The sequence below is a fragment of the Orycteropus afer genome, unplaced genomic scaffold (assembly GCF_000298275.1).
Source record: "Orycteropus afer afer isolate SDZICR_OR568_19922 unplaced genomic scaffold, OryAfe1.0 scaffold00044, whole genome shotgun sequence".
Classification (NCBI taxonomy): domain Eukaryota; kingdom Metazoa; phylum Chordata; class Mammalia; order Tubulidentata; family Orycteropodidae; genus Orycteropus; species Orycteropus afer.
In genome coordinates, this window is record NW_006921631.1 from 3,003,980 (window position 1) to 3,024,765 (window position 20,786).

The window sequence follows — 20,786 nt, forward strand, 5'->3', positions numbered from 1 at the left end:
GAGGGGTCGCTATGAGTCAGGGCCGGCTCAACCGTGCATAACAACAACAACAACAAATGGCTAATGATCATGAGCATTTCTTCATATGTTTGTTGGCCACCTGAATATCCTTCTTAGTGAAGTGTCTATTCCTATCTTCTGCCCATTTTTCAATTGGATTATTTGTCTGTTTGTTATTGAGGTGTTGGAGTTTTCTATAAATTCTAGAGATAAGTCCCTTGTCAGATATATCATTGCCAAATATTTTTTCCTAATCTGTAGGTTCTCTTTTGACTCTTGGAGAAGTCTTTGGAAGCACATAAAAATTTAATTTTGAGAAGGTCCCATTTATCTAGTTTCTCTTCTACTGTTTGTGCATTTTGAGTTATGCTTGATAGTCTATTTATGCCATGTGTTAGGGCCCCTAAATTTGCCCCTAGTTTTTCCTTGAGGAACTTTACAGTTTTAGGTTTCACATTTAAGTTTTTGATCCATCTGGAGTTAGTTTTTATGTATGGTGTGAGGTATAGATCTTGTTTCATTTTTCTGCTAATGGATATCCAGTTTTGCCAGTACCATTTATTAAAAAACAAACATTCTCTTCCCCGTTTAATGGACTTAGGCCTTTTGTCAAAGATCAGCTGACCATAGCTCGATGATCTATTTCTGGGTTCTCAATTCTATTCCATTGATCTATGTGTCTGTCATTATACCAATACCAGGCAATTTTGACTAGTGTCAAAATGCAATGTATATGCAAAAGGTTTCATCTTTGTTGTCTGTACCTCCCATGTGCCTCTCTATGTCTTCCTCTTCCTCATTGCCACCTTGTTGATCACTTGCATTTGGTACATTGCCCTTGTGTTCACCCAAATCGATACTTCTCTCTCTCTAACAGTGTTCCCTGTTAATAGGCTGTATAGTAGGTTTTGAGATACAGCTTTGTGAGATCTCCTACTTTGTTGTTCTTCTTCAATGTTGTTGTTGTTGTTGTTATTTGCCATCAAGTCGGCCCCGACTCATAGCGACCCCTCCTTGGGTTTCTGAGGCAGTATCACTATGGAAGTAGGATTGCCCGACCTTCCTTCATAGTGCTTTGCTTATCCAGGGTCTCTTTCCTTTTCATATAAAGTTAGTGGTTGGTTTTTCCATATCCTTAAAAAATGTTGATGGGATCTAGATTGGGATTGCATTGAATGTATAGATTGCTTTGGGTAGAATTAACATTTTCACAATGTTCAATCTTCCTATCCATGGGCCTGGGATGTTCTTCCATTTATGTAGATCTCGTATGGTTTCTTGAAGTAGTTTTTTATGGTTTTCTTTGTAGAGGTCATTTGTGTCCCTGGTAAGATTTATTCCCAAGTATTTTATTTTTTTGGTAGCTGTTGTAAATGGTATTGATTTCCTTATTTCTTTTTCAACAATCTCTTTGCTGGTGTAGAGGAATCCAACTAAATTTTGGATGTTGATATTATATCCTGCCACAATGCTAAATCTCTCAATTAGTTCCAGTAGATTTTTGATTGAGTCTATTGGGTTTTCTAGATGTAGGATATCATCAGCAAAAAGGGATAGTTTGACATCTTCCTTACCAATTTGGATGCCTTTGATTTCCTTTTCTTGCCTTAGGCCCTGGCTAGGACTTCCAGTACAGTGTTGAATCGAAGTGGTGATAAAGGGCATTCTTGTCTGGTTCCTGTTTGCAAGAGGAATGGTTTTAGTCTCTCTCCATTGAGTATAATGTTGGCTGTTGGTTTTGTATAGATGCCCTTTATTATGCTGAGGAATGTCCCTTCTGTTCCTATTTTATTGAGAGTTTTGATCAGGAATGGATGTTAATTCTTAGGTCCTAGCACCGGCAGTATTCAAACTGTCTTTGCCATCAGAATAGCTGCCAGACCACAGCTCCTTATGTCTCCTTTTTTGGTGTTTTCATGCAAATTCTTCTGCTAGTTGGAGTTTAGTCCACTTCTATATCCCTCCCTTCAAGGCTCAGAGATCCAGGATTATATTCTGTATCTGTGTTAATTGGTTCTCCTTTTCTTTGTTGAAGAGGGTCTGTGCAGTCTTTCTGCCTATTCAGCCATCTTACCAGAATTCCCACTTGCACTAATCTTAACATACATAAACCAAACCAAAGTCACTACTTTCGAGTCGATTCCGACTCATAGCAACCCCTATTGGGTTTCCAAGGTGGTAAATCTCTATGGAAGTAGATTGCCCCATCTTCTTTCTGTGGAGCAGCTGGTGGGTTTGAACCACCAACCTTCTGGTTAGCATTCAAATGCCTTAGGCACTATACCACCAGAGTTCCTTAATCTTAACATATATACCTGTTTTTATTTTTCTATTAGCCTCTTTCTCATCCTCAAGATCCATGTCAAAGAAGCAACTCCATATTTCCTTTTTTTTTTTTTTTTTGTAACACTGTGTGTGTATGTAGTCTTTGCTATGCTCGGAACTTCTGGACTGCTCAGGCTTCTTTTTATTTTTCCTTTTCCATACAGCTTCAGGAGCTCTGGTAGCATAGTGCCTAAGGCACTTGACTGCTAACCAGAAGGCTGGCAGTTCAAACCCACCAGCCACTTCCCAGAAGGAAGATAGGGCAATCTACTTCCGTAGTGATACTGCCTCGGAAACCCAAGGAGGGGTCGCTACGAGTCAGGCCAACTCGATGGCACATAACAACAACAACATACAGCTTCAGAGTAGTGTTCTTCAAGTAAGTGCATAGTATGAGTGACACTCAGTTCTACAATAAATTCTAAATTGAACAAGTGGTTGAAAATGAACATATATTTTGCACTGACATTTTGTATCTCAGAAGAAAGAATAAATAAGCTCTGATCCAAAGAGTTGTGAAAAGTATTTTGGTTAGAATAAAATCAATTCCTTTTACTCATATTGTAGATTTTACCTGTGATGAGAAATTATAGTTTGGACAATTAATAAGAGTCTGTAATTTGTACAAGGACACTGTTGATACAGTGATTATAGAGTTTGACTGCTAACCAAAGGTTCAGCAGTTCAAACCCACTAATTACTCCGTGGAAGAGAGATGTGGCAGTCTGCTTCTGTAAAGATTAAAGTCTTGGAAACCCAGTGGGGCAGTTCTATTCTTTCCTATAATGTCACTATATTACCTGTAGGAAGTTTCCTTTCAGGATTCAAGGTATCTATGAAAGAAGCATTTTCTGGTCTGGAGCATTGAAAGAGAGGGGATATCATACAGCTAAGCTCTGGAGACTGTATCTCCTTTATCTCGTCATAAAAAGAAAAAAAAATGTTACAATCAAGTCGATTCTGACTCATGGTGATACCATTTGTTATAGAATAGAATACAGCTCCATGGAGTTTTCTTGGCTGTAATCTTTCAGAAGTATATTGTCAGTCCTTTCTTCTGCAGTTCCACTGGGTAGATTTGAACTGATTGATGGTGTTATTATAATTAGGTGCTACCAGGTGGGTTCCAACTCATAGCGACCCTTTGTACAGCAGAATGAAACACTGCCTGGTCTTGCCCTATCTTCACAATCATTGCTATGCTTGAGCCCATTTTTGCATCAGACACTGTGTCAGTCTGTCTCATTGACAGTCTCCCCCTTTTCACTGACCCTCTCCTTCATGATATCCTTCTTTAGGGACTGGTCTCTTCTGACAACATGACCAAAGTACATGTGTGGTGGTTAAGGTTGTGTGTCAACTTGGCTGGGCTTGGTTGAGTGGCTGGGCAGCCACCCATGATGAGACTGGCAATCATCTCCATGGTGGGATCTACACAAGCAGCTAAGTAACTGCTTTAGGGATGTAGTCTGTTTCCTGTATATAAGAAGCAACTTTGGGAATGATCTCTAGCCTTCTGGCACACTTAAACCCTAAATGTAGCCAAGTTGTTGTTTAACAGCCTGCCATGTCTTGCCGATCCCGGGACTTCATCTGGAGTTGAATTAGTGGCCTGTCATGTTGTTTGGTAACATTGAGACTGTGCCTTTTTACTTGTCACCTTGGGCTTGTCAGCATCAGCATCCAGCAGCTATCTGAGTGAAGAAAAGCCTCCAGTTTCACTGGGCCGGGAGCAAGAGGCAGAGCTGAAGCCCAAGGCTGAGGGGCTTTCACCCAGCCCCTGGAGCCTGGCATTTTGAACTTGGACTTAAAGCCTCCAAAATTGTAAGAGAATACACTCTTATTTGTTCAAGCCATTGCATTTGTGGTATATTCCTGTCCAAGGGTACTAGGTAACCAGGACAACATGAGATCAAGTCTGGCCAGTCTCCCTCCAAGGAGCATTCTGGCTATACATCTTCTGAGACATATTTGTTCGTTCTTCAGGTAGTCCATGATATTTTCAAAATTCCTCACAAACACCTCAATTCAATTGCATCAGTTCTTCTTGGCTCTTCCTTATTCATTGTCCAGCTTTCACATGCTATGTTGTTGTTGTTGTTGTGTGCCATCAAGTCGGACCCGACTCATAGCAACCCCTCCTTGGGTTTCCGAGGCAATATCACTACAGAAGTAGATTGCCCAACCTTCCTTTCGAGGAGCGGCTGGTGGGTTTGAACAGCCAGCCTTCTGATTAATAGTCAGGTGCCTTAGGCACTACCTATCAGAGTTCCTACATGCATATGAGGTGTTTGAAAATACCATGACTTGGGTCAGGCCCACCTTAGTCTTCAAAGTGATATGTTTGCTCTTTCACACTTGCCCAATGCAATACCTCGTTTGAACTCCTGACTGTTGCTTCCATGGGTGTTGATTGTGGTCCAAGTAAAATGAAATCTTTGACAACTTAAGTCTTTTCTCCATTTATTGTGATGCTGCTTATTGGTCCATTTGTGAGGATTTTCATTTTCTTTATGTTGAGATGTTATCCTGCGGTGTAGTAAATTACTTAGTGTGGCTTTTCTATCCATAAGTCTTTGTAAACTCCAAGGTGGGATTTTCTATGAGCAACTGAGGAGCTCCTGATTGCTGAAGTTGTCCACCTGAAGTATTTCTGTTGGGCGTGGCACAAAACAATGTTCTGGGAGGTGTCCACTCTCTCTCAGGTGCTTAGAGTTCTGATGCTATGATTGGCTAGTTTGACCACCCTGCCAGGCTCAAAAGGAGGCCTCCTAGAGGCAGAACTCTCTCTGACTGCTGATTGAGGAAGATGTGCTGCTGAAAGAGACGCTGGCTCCTGAGACACGAGTTGCTGGGAATGAGACACAAGAGACATACATTGCTGAGTGAGACACCGAGGGACCAGCACTTTTGGGAAAGAGACTGTGAGAGACTGTTGGCTGAGGGACGGTGGGCTGGGAGAGAGACTGAGCATTTTTCCTGAACTTGAGTTGTAGCCTGGTGCTTCCCTAATAAATCCTATAACCTGTGAGTTCTGTGTGGCCACTGCAGCGAATTATTGAACCCAGGAGAGAGGTGGTGGGTGCTTTGGGAGGAACAGTTGGTGAACGGGCTGGAGGGAGGCAGCATGTCTGGCCTTGCAGTGATAGGCCTTGGGTTACTGCTGGTAATCCTGTCTTCCACTTGTGGGATTAGAGGAGGTCAGAACATGTGGCCTCCTTGCCATTTTTGCATATCCATACTGCAGATTGTAGTCTTTATTCATCATCAGTAAGTGTTTCAAGTCATCTTCACTTTGAGCAAGCAAGGTTGTGTTATTTGCATGTCGCAGGTTGCTAATGAGTCTTCCTCCAATCTGGATGCCACATTCTTCTTCATATAGTCCAACTTCTCATATTATTTGCTCAGCATACAAATTGACTAAGTATGGTGAAAGGATAACCCTGATGTACACTTTTCCTGATTTTAAACCATGCAGTATCCCCTTGTTCTGTTTGAATGACTGTTGCTGGGTCAATGTACAGGTTCCTCATGAGCACAATTAAATATTCTGGAATTCCCATTCTTTCATCATTATCCATACTTTGTTATGATCCACACAGTTGAATGCCTTTGCATAATCAGTAAAACGCAGGTAAACATCATTCTGGTATTCTTTGCTTTCATCCAAGATCCATCTGACATCAGCAATGATATCTTTCATTCCTTCTTCCCTTCTGAATCTGGCTTGAATTTCTGGTGTTTCCCTGTCAATATACTGCTGCAGTTTCTTTGAGTTATCTTCAGGAAAATTTTACTTGTGTGTGATATTAATGATACTGTGTGATAATTTCTACATTCTGTTGGATCCTCTTTCTTTGGAATGGGCACAAATAAGGATCTCTTCCATTTGGTTGGCCAGGTAGCTATCTTCCAGATTTCTTGGTGTAAATGTGTAAACTCCTCCTCTGTAGCATTTGTTTGTTGAAACATCTCAGTGAGTGTTCCCTCAGTTCCTGGAGCCTTGTTTCTTGCCATTTCCTCAGTGCAGCTTAGGCTTCTTCCTTCTGTAACAATGCTTCTTGATAATATGCTGCCTCCTGAAATGGTTAAGCGTAGAGCAATTCTTTTTGGTATAGTGACTCTGTATATTCCTTCTGTCTTCCTGCATTGTTCAATATTTTGCCCGTAGAATCCTTCAACATTGCAACTCAAGACTTGGATTTTTTTCTTCAGTTCTTTCAGCTTGAGAAATGCCAATTGTGTTCTTTCTGTGCCAACTAGGAAATGTACCCTATAGAAGGACCGCAGTGAAAATTGAAAAAACTGTGGCAGGCATTAAAAATGACCATGGAACATAGTAATGATCAATAAATTTTTCTGTGACAAGAAGGGAGGCATTTAGTGTGGTGGAGTCATAATATCTGAGTTCAGATCCTTCCTCTGCCAATTACTAGATGCAATAACTTTGAACAGCTTAATTAACCATTCTTTAAGGCCTTGTTTCCTCAGTTGTAAAATAGAGATGATAAAAATGAACATTTACTTCAGACAGCTATTGTTTGGATTAAATGAGATAATTCAGGTAAAGTGCTTAGCACTGTATGTAGCACACCAGTGTTGTTGTTAGGTGCTGTGGTTGTCAGTTTTCTACTCATAGTGACCCTATGTAAGAGTAGAACTGCCCCATAGGGTTTTCTAGGCTATAATCTTTATGGGAGCCGATGACCAGGTCTTTCTCCTGTGGAACCAGTGGGTGGATTTGAATTACCAGCCTTTCAGTTTGCAGCCCAGTGCTTAACTATTGCACCACCAAGGGTCGTAAGCACATCAGTAGAGCTTTTCTGTTATAATGATGATAATTGTGTTAGAAGGACATTTGCCTTAAGTGATCTCTCATGGAATGTAAATGTCCTATGTAAATCTCCTATGTAGAATAAAATAAAGAGAATCCATCTGCCCCCCAACCCCTGCCACCTTTATTTTTGCTTTTAGTTCCTTCACATTGCCTCAGGTAGTTTATGTTTCAGCTTCCATTCTCTAGTCTTCAGACTTATAAATAAATAAAGTATGGTAAGTTATTTACATGCATTCTGTTATTTAATCCTTTAAACAAACAACCCTGTGAGGTAAATCATATCCCTCCTTCACTGATGGAGATTGAGCTTAAGGGCAACTAAAAGAAACTTGCCACAGCTAGCAGATAATAGAAGTGAAATTCCAGTTTAAATCTTTCTGGTTTAAAATAATATTTTAAAGATTATTTCTACTATATTCAGTCAGAAAATATTCATGCAAAAAACATCAAAAACTTCTCTTGTTATTTTTTTAATATTACGGAAAGCAAAAGGGATGTACAAATTGCCTATAATCCAAAGATAGTTATCCTGTCAAGATTTTAGGAGAGATTTACTACCCTCTTTACCTATTCCTTTACCCCAAAAGAAACAAAAATTAAAATCAGAGAATTATAATCAGACAGTAGGCCCAAGCTCCATAACCTGTGGCTAGAACTAAGAATTAATTGATGATGATTCAATTTCCAAAACATTTATTGAGTCCAACCTCCTGTCATTGAGTCAATTCCGACAAATAATGACCCTATAGGGCAGAGTGGAACTGCCCCAAGAATAGAACTGCCCCAAACTGTTTCCAACATTGTAAATCTTTACAGAAGCAGACTTCCTTGTCTTTCTACCATGGAGTGACTGGTGAGTTGGAAACACCCACCTTTTGGTTAAGCAGCCAAATGCTTTAACCACTACACCACCAGATCTTTTTCAAACCTAATATCTTCCAAAAAGTATTCTGGCAGATAGGTCGTATGTAATGTATGTGGTATCCACCCTTAAAGAATCTATAAGGCATGGGTCCTCAACCCTGCCTCATATTCAAATTTTGTGGGAAGTTTTTTAAAAAATGCATCTGTGTTACTTAAAAGCACCATGGGAGATGTGCAGCCAGAGTTGAGAACAAGTTCTGTGAGAAGAAATATCAGTAGAGAGCTGTGAATGTTGTAATACAAATACTGTCAGGTCCAGCGAAGTCTTCCTTGATGAGGATGTCCTTGAACTAGGCCTTGGTGAATGGGAAGGATTTTATTAAGGATGATGGCAGTGGGTGTGGAGAAGGATGTTGCTAGTAATCCTTAGAACTGCTGTTCCTGTTGTCGAGGGTTCTTTGATTGTTAAGGATGAAGCATTTTAAATAATGGTAGGTTGTTTTATAAAAATAAATGGTTATGAATATTCTATTTGATGTCACTAATGACTTTTTTATTGTTCTCTTTCTACCAGGTCTTCAATGAAATTTATCCAGTATGGACTTACTCTTATCTGGTGCTACTGTTTCCTGTGTTCCTTGCCACAGACTACCTCCGTTACAAACCTGTTGTTCTGCTGCAGGGATTCAGCCTTATTGTTACGTGGTTCATGCTGCTTTATGCCCAGGGACTGTTGGCCATTCAGTTCTTGGAATTCTTCTATGGCATTGCCACAGCTACTGAAATTGCCTATTACTCTTATATCTACAGTGTGGTAGACCTGGGCATGTACCAGAAAGTCACAAGTTACTGTAGAAGTGCAACCTTGGTGGGCTTCACAGTGGGCTCCATCCTGGGGCAAATCCTTGTCTCAGTGGTGGGCTGGTCCCTGTTCAGCCTGAATGTCATCTCTCTTACCTGTGTTTCTGTGGCTTTTGCTGTGGCCTGGTTTCTGCCCATGCCACAGAAGAGCCTTTTCTTTCACCATGTGCCATCCACTTGCCAGGCAGTGAATGGCATCAAAGTACAAAATGGTGGCATTGTTACTGACACCACAGCTGCTAACCACCTTCCTGGGTGGGAAGACATTGAGTCAAAAATCCCCCTAAATATGGAGGAGCCTCCCCCAGAGGAACTGGTAAGTTCAACTTAAGTCTTGGGTCAATACTTGGTTTTTACTCTGGGGACTGGACCAATAGTAGAAAAGTAGTCAGGAAGGTCCCTCTTGGTAGACCTTGTATCCGTTTGGATTAAGGTTCTATCCTGAGTTGATTGATTGATTCATTCAAGACATGGTTGTTTTATCTTTGTGATATCAAATATATGTTCTCCTGAAATGAGTGACCTCCAAAGTTAAACTAGCAAAACAATATATTGCTCATAACAGAGAGTTCTTGGATGACAAGCTTTTGTCTTCTTCCTCTTTATAATCACTGGTGTTTGGTGTATTAGGCTGGGTTCTCTAGAGAAGCAAAACCAGTAAAGCTTATATATACATATAGAGAAAGAGAAATTTATCTTCAGAAAATGGCTCACACACTTATAGAAGCTGGCAAGTCCCAAGTTCTTGGATCAAACGTCAAGCTGGAGGCTTTTCCTGACTCACACAGCTGCAGGGGCTGATGAGCTCAAGGTTGGCAGGCAGTATACTGGCTGTTGACTCCAACGAATGATGAATCCAGGATCTCCAGGCCGAATGGCGGATTGTTTACTCATGGACAGTTGTAGGCAGCACAATAGGCTCCCGATCCAAAGAAGAGTATCTCTTTTCCCAGGATGTCCATGAATATATTGGAAGCAGACCATACCTCCCTTTCAATGGATTGGCAGCTCAAAACATATACATCTGATCCCATTGTGGGAACAACCCACATCACAACTGCTTAAAGCACACAGAATTGTGGTCCAACCAAGTTGACACACAGCTCCAACTATCACACTTGGTATATAAAGAAAGCACTCAAATATTTTTTGCTAAATGAATAGGTGAAATGATTCCAATAAATAATCAATATCTACTTAATGTTTTTAGAATTGAAGCCCAAAGTATTTAAGGATAGGAAATTATTTTCTTCTTCTGTGCTGGAAGTGATTTCTGATAGCTATTTTGAAATGACTCTGTGCAGAAGTGGTAATGAATAATACAGAAGAAGAGAATCACAAGAGAAAAGTTTAAGATAATGATGGAATAAATATTAAAGGTGTGGCTATAAAGTTGTTTTTTGGAAGAGTGGGATGTGGTATCATCATAATTTATCCATCTATTCTATCTAGTGAGGAAGGTTAATTTTGTCTCCTCCAGCCATCTACCTTTTTTAATAGAAGTTTTTTTCCTATGAGATTATAAGCTGTGAGCAGCAAGGTTCATTCCAACCATGCTGAAGTAGTATCAGCTTTCCTGGGACATGTTTGGAAATAAGCCTATTAACATTCCAGCTTTGAGGCAAGGTCAATCAGACATAAAGCTCCGTAAGCTTTGTAGGTTGGGTGAGACTAAAGAACAACCATGAATACAGTCTTTGACTCACACTGGAGTTAACCCAAAATGTTTGAACTTGGCATTTAATGTCCTCATTGAAAATTAGCTCTTTTGACTGTCCACAATCTTCACCTCTGGTTATTACTTAAAATTTAAGTTATCATCCCGAAGATCCATCGCTAGAACCGGGATGAGCCTCATCATGAAAGCACCTTGATTACCAGGCACCTGAGGGTACTTTGGTCAAAATGATCAAGGATCAGTGAGCAATGAAATGCTGATGCTTTCATATTTTGTCAGGTGATGTTGGAAAGTCAACAGAGAGTTGATAGGGTAGGGAAGGGGAAGTATGATCATTTAATAGATCTCATGTAACAGAAAAAAGAAAAATCAGGACCCTTTTGGATCTGTTTCAAATGTGTTATAATGGCTTTACCTAACAAATATAGATACACACATGTATTTGTACACATATATGTATAAATATTATTTTTAAAAAAAACACCAAACTCACTGCCATCAAGTCAAATCTGACTCATAGTGACCACTCCTTGGGTTTCTGAAGTGGTATCTCTATGGAAGTAGATTGCCCCATCTTCCTTCCGAGGAGTGGCTGGTGGGTTTGAACCGCCATCCTTCTGGTTAGCAGTCAAGTGCCTTAGGCACTATGACACCAGAGCTTCCATAAATATCTGTACATTTATATATTTTAACTGTTAACATCTTGTCAATAGCTCTAAAGACTTTCATAGACCAGTGCTTTTCAGGCTTTTTGAACATGACCTATAGTACAAAAGTAAAAGAACTAACAAATCTGTCCTGGAGGAAAGCTCCTTGGAAGCAAGAATGGCTAGACTTCGTCTCACCTACTTTGGTCATGTTATTGGTAGGGACCATTCCATGGAGAAGGATGTCATGCTTGGTAAGGTGAAGGATCGAAGAAAGAGGGGAAGGCCCTCTACGAGATGGATTGACACAGTGGCTGCAGTGATGGGCTCCAGTCTAGCAGGGATTGCGGAGCTGGCGTGGCACTGGCTGGTGTTTCGTTCTGCTGTGCATAGGGTCACTATGAGTCGAAGATGACTTGATGGCACCTAACAACAACAACATAGTACAAAATATGTTTTACAAAGCAACTAATATCTGTATACCCACCAAACCCACTGCTATTGAGTTGATTCCAATTCATAGTAACCCTATAGGAAAGGATGGAACTACCCTATAAGATTTCTAAGGCTGTAAATCTTTATAGAAGCAAACTGCCATATCTTTCTCCTACGGAACAGCTGGTAGGTTTGAAATGCTGACCTTTTGGTTAGTAATAGGGTGTTTTAACCAATGTGCAATCAAGGCTCCTCAGGATGTAAATAGGTGTGTGTAAATTTTATATGTAACTGAAACAAAAGTTTTACAACACAATACTTTATTTTGATCTATTTGTTTATTTTTTTTGAATGCTCGTTATTATCTATTAAATTGATTTTATTACTTCCTAACAAAGCTATATTGTGACCTATAGTTTACAAAGCTTTGTCCTAGACCAACTTGAAATGTATTATTTATATATATGTGGAGTATTAGTATTTAACATACTGAAGAATTGTAAAATTTTAGTGTTAGAAGTGGTTCTCACCACTGGTTATGGCATCTTAAAGTTTGAAGGAACTTTAGATCTCAGCAGCTCTTTTCTTTTGGATATAAGGCTATTGAGCTCAGAGATTAGTCAGATTATATGAAATTGACTTGTCTTTATGTTTTGCTCCATATAGTCTTACTAGGATGGCAGCATTGTCAGGATTGTCATAATAGCTGCAGTGTGGTCAAAATCGTCCTTGGCTGTGCTGCTGTCACCATAGCAGGCAAGCAGAACTACTTGGCAGCTAACTGGCCCTAAAATGCTGCTGTTTAGTATTTTTATTTTTATTTTTTGCAAGCTTGAAAAAAAGTCAGTACATGGATATTGGGGCTCATGGGGTGATTTTAAGCTGAAGCCCATAAAAATTATAATTGTGGTAATTATGGTAAAGTAAAGTAGGTAGGTAGGTGAGTAGTATTATCTTGATTTTATAACAAGGAAAAAATGAAGTAGGAGGAGTCAAAGTAATAGCCATAGTCCACAAGTTGCTAAAAGTATATGTGACTTTTTTTAGAGAGAGCCTATTGCTTTGGGACTAGGGGAGTTGCTATTGCAGGAAGCAGAACCACCAAAACCAATGATTTTTTTCCCCAAACACGGAAATGAAGTCATTATGTGTTTGGCATGTTGCTGGATCTAATTTGTTTTGAATTGTTACTCTGTTAGAAATGATGTAAATTAAAGTACTTCTTTGGCACAGGGCCTAGCATATAATTAATAAATGATATCTGTTAAAATGGAAATACTTTTCATTGTAGACTGACACCTTTTACTATTAGCAAGCAATCTTTGTGTATATGTGTGTTTGAATTCTATTCATGTAATAGAGACTATACTATCTACTCCTTGGGAGTTATTTTAAGTACTAAGTGAGGCAATATAAAGCTTTCAATTGAGCATAACGATGATTGTTAGTATTATTATTATCATTATAAAACATGAATAACCAAAAACAGCTTTATGCCTTCACTATAGATAGTTATTTATTTGGGAGGCTGTAAATAATTTTTCTTTTTCCCTTTGAGTTAGTTACCCTTTTCTGGTGGCACAGTGCCTAACACACTTGACTGCTAACCAGAAGGCTGGAGGTTCAAACCCACCAGCCACTCCTCAGAAGGAAGGTTGGACAATCTACTTCCGTAGTGATACTGCCTCGGAAACCCAAGGAGGAGTTGCTGTGAGTTGGATTCAACTCAACGGCAGTTGTTGCATTTTTTTTTTTTTTTTTGCATTGGTCTTCTGGACTTTATGGAAGATATCACCATATCTAACATTAATCCTATCACTAATTCTCTGTCTTAAACTGAATCAGTCTGCTCTTCAATGTAGAGAGTGTTAAATCAGATGATCACTAAATTTTCCTTAACCCTTGAATTCTGAGTTTATTGAGCTAATTGGTGTGAAGACACTGTCTCTCTTCTGCTTCCCAGGTACAACAGTTTCTCCTGTCCTGCTTTTTTATTGTTAGTTGCCATCAAGTGGATTCTGACTCATGGTGACACCTTATGTGCAGAGTAGAACTGCCCCATAGAGCTTCCAAAGCTGTTTAGAAGCAGAATTCCAGGCCTGTCTTCCGAGGTACCTCTGGGTGGATTTGAACTGCCAGCCTTTCAAATAGTAGTCAAGTACTTAACTGTTTGCTCTACGCTAGGATTCTTAGCCTCCCATAAACATAAGAATGCATAATTAATGTCATTGTTACATAGAAGTGATTTAATTGCAACCATCAGCCTTGAATATTGTCCCAGTTTAGGTATTAGCCCTATTTATCCCTCCCCCTTTATTTTCCTATTTTATTTAGGAGAAAATCCAAAATTCTCATCATAGTCTGTGAGATCATGTGCAATCTGGCCCTGTGCCAGTTTTTTGGTCTGTATCTTCTACTAATGTGCTCTGCAAAGTGCTGGCCTAAAATACCTCAAGCTTATTCCTGCTTCAGAACTTGAATTAAGAGGACCCCTTAGTCAAGGCTGCCGTTCTAATTTTCTCATGGTTGGCTCCTTTATGTGAATTCATATCTCAGCTTGCTTCTCACTCCACAGTTGTTACTTCCCTATAACACAATGGTAGCCCATTACCCTGATAATTGTCTTCATAGAATTATTTTTGTGGTAGTTGTTAGTTGCTGTCAACTCCACCTCATGGCAAAACATGGGCAACTCATGCCCTATCCTGTGCCATTTTCACGATCATTGGTATGTTTGAGTCTATTGTGACAATTGTATCAATCTATCTCATTGAGGGGGAGCTCTGGTAGTGTAGTGCCTAAGGGACTTGACTGCTAACCAGAAGGCTGGCGGTTCAAACCCACCAGCCACTCCTCAGAAGGAAGGTTGGGCAGTCTACTCTCATAGTGATATGGCCTCGGAAACCCAAGAAGGGGTCGCTATGAGTCGGATCCGGCTCGATAGCAGTGAGTTTTTTTTTTTTTCTTTTTATCTCATTGAGAGTTTACCCCATTTTCACTGACCCTTTGCTTTACCAAACATGCTATCTGTTTTGAGCAATTGATCTTTGCTGATGACATATCCAAAGTAAGTGGGTCGAAATCTCTCCATCCTTGCTTCTTAGGTTGTAATTTTCCAAAGACTGATTTGTTCATTCTTCTGGCAGTCCATGGTATATTCACTGTTATATGCCAGTGTCACAGTTGAAACACATCATTTCTTTTGTCTTCCTTTTTCATTGCCCAGCTTTTGCATAAATATAAGGCTAATAAAAAGGCCACAGCTTGGGTCCAGTGCACCTTATAAACATTCTTATATGTTTGCTTATTGGCTGTTTCCTTACTAACATGTGAATTTTACAAGGTTTAAGACCTTGTCTGTTATATTCCAAGTACCTAGAAAGTTGTCTTAACATGTACATATGAGCATTCGGTAACTATTTGTTGACTATGTAAATGAAGCATGAAAGAATAGAGTATAAGAGAATCCAACATTTGTTAAGCACCTGCTACACACTGAATACTACTTGTTTAATTCTTCCCACAGCCTGTTGAAGTAAACATTACTTTCTATTTTGTAGTGGGTGGGGGGGAAACTAAAATTTGGAGAGTTTTCTCATAGTATGTATGTAGAAATGCTCCTTTTACATCTTCCTCTTCATCATCATAGCTCCCATTTATTTTGACTCTAGTACCAGATACCTTCATTATCTCCTTTAATTCTTATTAAAACTCTGATGTAGGCAACTCTATATCCATGTTACACATGAAGAAACTGAGGCTTGGGTTAAATAAATTGCCCAAAGACACATAGGAAGTGGCATAGCCAAAATTTCCAACCCATATCTAATAGACTCTAAAAACCACTCTACTAGACTGCCGTATCTTAAATAAGCTTAATTTTAAGCTTTTTTTTTTTTTTCTTTTTAAAGCAGCATGAAAACCCTTTCTTCAAATAAAATCTGAAAATAGAGGCCCAATGTGATTTTTAAAAAAAGTAAAAATTGAGCTTTTCTGGTTGAAACAGGAATGAAGGTGTGAGAATCTTACCTTGAGCCTGCTCTATTCTGCATCCCATATGAAACTCTCAGTGCTCCTTGAACTCAGTTTGAAGGTCACTGATTTAGATACAGCATTCATGCCAGGTATAAACAGCTGAGAGTTCTGATATAATGGAATTATAACAGAACAAAACTTTGTTCATTTATAAGGTATAGTTTAGGGATGTAAATAGTAGTACTTTAGATGCTTCTTTAGAAGGTATAATTCCTATGAGCTCAGCATTTGAAACCTGAGAATAGCATAGAAGACAGCAGACGGCTTACTGCCAGAGACGCTGACTGTAGTGAGGAGATGCTGTCCTGTTTTACTAAGTAGACAGATAATAGATGGATAAGTCCTTAATTCCTTGTGACACAATTAATTACTACAGAGATCTGTCTTAAATCCTCAAGTCTGTTACATTGGGCATGATTTTATATATAGTGTGAGTCTTTTAACTATGTAATAGCAACAATAACAATAAATTTATTGAACACTTTTATAGTAAACTCATACATTATCTCATCTCAATAATCCTATGCAGGTAGATATTATTATCATTTCCATTTTCCAGATGAGAAAACTAAATGTTTTTTACTCTTTATGTATCAGTTTATAGCAGAGCTTCTGGACATTGGTCGATTCTTTTAGTACTATTCTTCCAAGAATCTTTTTTTTTTTCTTCTTCTTCCTTATACCCTTCCAGCATCTTTGAAAGTTTTAGATATCACAAATGTTTTCTAAGTTTTACCAGTGGTAACATACTTTGTAGTAGCTTAGTAAAACTAGTGGACTTAGTATGGAGAAAGAATGCAGAAAATATACTAGGTGCCATTCAGTCAGCACAACAAATGGATATTCATTTAGATATTATTGACTATTGTCTTGTTCTGATTTGTTTAAATTCACAAAGTTTGAGCTGATACTGAATGTCATGAAATCAATGTGTTACCAGCAATATTTGATTTTTACTTCTAGGTGATGAGCATGCAAAAATTCATCAAGTAGAAGCATTTTCTTTTAGCCTGTGCCCCCCCCCCCCCACCAAGTGTCAGTTATTCTTTCTATGAGTTATCTTGATTAAGCCAAACACTCCTCCCTGAGTCCCAGAAAGAGGCTGTAGTAATACTACTTAAAGGATTTTCCCCCTCTGGGATAAATGGTACAGAGAAGAAACCACCACACCAAGGTTGCTTAGGGATGGTCTGAGTAGGCAGAATGATGAAACATTACCTGGTTCTCAGTCCTGAGAGATTATTTAACATTATTGGGAAAAAAATGGCCTTTATTTACTTATTAATCATTGTTTCATATACTAATAAATACATCATCTTAAGAGGAAAAAATAAAATACTTGTATTGACTTTATAAAAAAAAAGTATAGATGTAATAAATGGCATGACAGAGGTGTCTGACCTCTGCTAACTTTGTGAAGGGGAAAGAGAATCAAGATCAACAGCCCCATGAGGCAGAGGTCGGATGTACCTCCTCTCTCCAGCCTTTTTTCCAATTCTGAGATAGCCATCCCTTTCACAATACTCTGTACTTCTCTGCTTGGTTCAGTAATTCATTGTAATGGCCACACAGAACTCACGGATAATATTCCCAATTATGGAGTTTATTAGGAAAGTAACAGGTTACAATTCAGGATCAGAAATGACTCTGTAAACAGTTCGTTGATCAGGACAGCCTTTTCTCAGCTATGCCTACAGGCAGACCTCCCTGGCCCTTGCCTCTCTGGCCATAGGCCTGACCTTGCCTCTCTCCTGTAACAAATTTTTAGCTCAACTGTTAAGTGCCTGGGGGTACTCCATTTCACCAGTAAGCCTTGGCCCGAAGGTACTCTCTTGCTCTGGGTCAGCTAGCCTAGCTCCAACAAATGCCCAGAGACACCCACTCCACCAGCAGGCCTCTTATCAGAAGTTACTCAGCTCTCTTGTTTGTGGGCTGGGAACCATTTCCTGGTTCTGCTGCCTCTGCTGCTGCTACTTGCCATCTTACTGTCTCCAGTGTTACAGCTCTGTGTCTCATGGTTCTAGGAAGTTCCCAGCATAGGAACCCTGGATCCAAAGGATAAACTCTACTCCCATCTCTTCTTCTTGGTTGTAGTGAGGTCCCCCTTTTTGCCTTTGGGATACTCATTTTAAGCCTACCAGGAACAAAACTGACCAGTCCCTTCATTAGAGTTCCATGCACCTTATTTGCAATATTAGCAAATTGTCCAGTCCCCTTGGCGAGCCACAACACCTTATTTGCAGAGTACTACCCAGTCATTGTGTAGGAGTCACAAATGGCTAGAAAGGCCATATTAAGTAATTCTCTACACTGTAATAGAAAACTATGTTAAAAAAAAAAAAAAGTCACCTAAACTACCATCACTCAAAGATCATCACTGTTATATAATTATTGACTTTCCAACCATCTCTGTTCATATATACACACAGATTTATATCTATATCTATCTATATAATATATATGTTTTATTGTAAATGAAATCATAATCTACATGTAGTTTTATAACTTTTGGGGATCTTTTACTCAACATTATGTAATGCTGTTTATTTTGTCTTTTGATAGGATAGCCTTCAGAATCCGAATAAATGAAACTATGATGGTGAAAATGACTGGTAGGAGGTTTGTGTCATGGCAGTATTCTTCAATTCCCACCAGCCTGGCCTTGAACACTGAAGCCAGAATCATGTAGAGACTTTGTAACCTCTTAGTATCTTTGGTTAGAACTTTGCCAGTGGTGTGTGAGTTGGGATGGAAGAGAGTGTGGCTAGGCATGATTATACCCTTCTTTCTGCAGCTTGATATCCCTGGGCCTCAGATAGGTCTCATCTCCCCTAAAGAGTAGCCAGAGGAAGGTCTATGTGTGATTGCTAGTACCCCATCTTTCATGCTTATGAACTAGAGCTTTATAAGATAACCAAGCTAAAGCAAGAAAAGACTATTCTTGGAGCAAAATAAGTACTGCAGGCCAGAACAGGAGGAGTCCTGGAAATCTTTTATGTTTGGGGAGAGCTTTACTGTTTCTGATTTTTTATATATATACTTCAAAAAGTACCTTCCTCTATGCTTTTGCCCTTGTTCCTTTTTCCTGGAATGTTCTTCATTATTTCTCTCTCAGAATCTTACCAGTTCCCAACATTATCACAAATACCAGTTCTTTCATGAGACATTTTTATTTCTCTTCCTTGAAACCAGATGCACTTTATTCCCATTAGTTGATTCCCTATGTTTTTACTGTGTTTCAGGCTATGGAATATCATTAGGTAAGGAAATAACAAACAAACAAAAAAGTCACTGTTGTCATGTCAGATCGAACTCATAGTCACCCCTCCTTGGGTTTCTGAGGCGATATCACTAGGGAAATAGATTGCCCCATCTTTCTTCTAAGGAGTGGCTGGTGGATTTGAACCGCCAGCCTTCTGGTTAGCAGTCAAATGCCTTAGGCACTACGCCACCAGAGCTCCCAAGGAAACAATGGGAGTCATCTTTTCATCATGAAAATATGTTTAGTGATTATAGTAGGAGTTGATACCAGGATCGTGACCTTCTTTAAAGGCACTGAACAAAGGAAGTAAACCTCTTGAAAATTTTCATCCCAGCCTTTGGTTTAACTATAGACAAATCTCCCTCTGGGCATCACTGAGCTGGAAAAAGATTGGCATTTCCTTTGATTTCATAAACACCCAACCATAGCTACTGAAAGGTTCTATTTAAAGGAAAAAGGACTTGCAGCAAGAGGAATGTAATCATTTTACATCTGGAGATTCTCATGGCATGCAAGATATGTATGTGGCCTCCAACCAACAGGAGCAGGTGAGTAGGGCTGCTACCATTGTTACAAGTTTGTAGCACAGCTCCTGCCACACATCCTGGCTTTTTCATATGCTTTTATGGTCGGCTCTCCTTTGGTCCTGTTGGATTCCTCTGTTTTTCCTTTCCCTGTTAGTCAAAAATAAAATTTTCTATGTTTTGAGCAAGGCTCTGGAACTATAGAGACCTTTGACAGATTAGAATTTTGATACAGTTGGAATCAGAGTGATCTCACAGGTAGTCTGGAAACCCCTACTCACTTTCTGGCACATTCTTAGGATGGTGAATGGTTCAGAAATGTCTCGGTTCGCTCAACTGCAAACAGTTGCTTTATTAATATACTTTTTTATTGTAATAGTGATACTTTTTATTGTACAAATACTAAGTAATGTAAAAGGTGTAAGAAAATCACTAATAATCCCAGCACCCAGAGGGAACTACTGGAAACATTTTGGTCTATTTTTTCCCTAAGATTCCTGTCTTAATATCTACTGTTCAATGAATTTGTCAGCTATTAGGATAGGATTAAAAGCCAGTAACCAGGACAGAGGAGTAGTCAGCCGCAGGGATCCAGGTGAGGAGAGGGAACTCAGGCATGCCCAAAGCAGCAGGGCAAGAGAGCGGGAGAAAGGGGATTAAAAAGCCAGGAACTCAGAGGAGCAGTCAGCTGCAGGGATTCAGGTGAGGAGAGGGAACTTAGGCATGCCCAAAGCAGCAAGGCAGGAGAAAGGAGATTAAAAGCCAGGAATCCGGACAGAGGAGCAGTCAGCCACAGGGATCCAGGTGAGGAGAGGGAACTCAGGCATGCCCAAAACAGCAGGGCAGGAGAGCGGGAGAAAGGGGATTAAAGGGAACTCAGGCACGTCCAAAGCAGCAGGACGGAAGAACAGGAGAAAGGGGATTAAAAGCCAGGAACCCAGACAGAGGAGCAGTCAGCTGCAGGGATCCAGGTGAGGAGAAGGAACTCGGGCACACCCAAAGCAGCAGGGCAGGAGAGTGGAAGAAAGGGGATTAAAAGGCCCAGGAATCCGGACAGAGGAGGAGTCAGCTGCAGGGACCCAGGTAAAGGTGGTATGAGAGGTTTCCAACAGGGAGACGAACTTGTCTGTCAGTTTGTCCTACTGTGGAGACGTGTTGATGTGAGTTTTGAGGCTGAGCCACTGGTGTTTCAAACCCAGCAGGATGCACATGATGCACAGGTATCAGCCCAGCTTACAGACTGAGACAGACTAGGAAGAAGGAAGAGGCCGTCCACTTCTCAAAGAATTGGCCAGGGAAAACCTTATGAATAGCAAAG

General features: G+C 39.8%; 1 protein-coding gene across 1 annotated transcript in view; it reads left to right on the top strand.

Annotated features, from left to right (window-relative positions):
* SLC19A2 (solute carrier family 19 member 2) overlaps nucleotides 1–20,786 on the top strand; it is a 34,253-nt gene that overhangs the window by 3,938 nt on the left and 9,529 nt on the right. Inside the window, exon 2 of the mRNA XM_007937708.2 lies at nucleotides 8,601–9,203. Within this exon, the coding sequence (XP_007935899.1) occupies nucleotides 8,601–9,203 (603 nt within the window). The remainder of the gene's footprint in view (nucleotides 1–8,600; nucleotides 9,204–20,786) is intronic.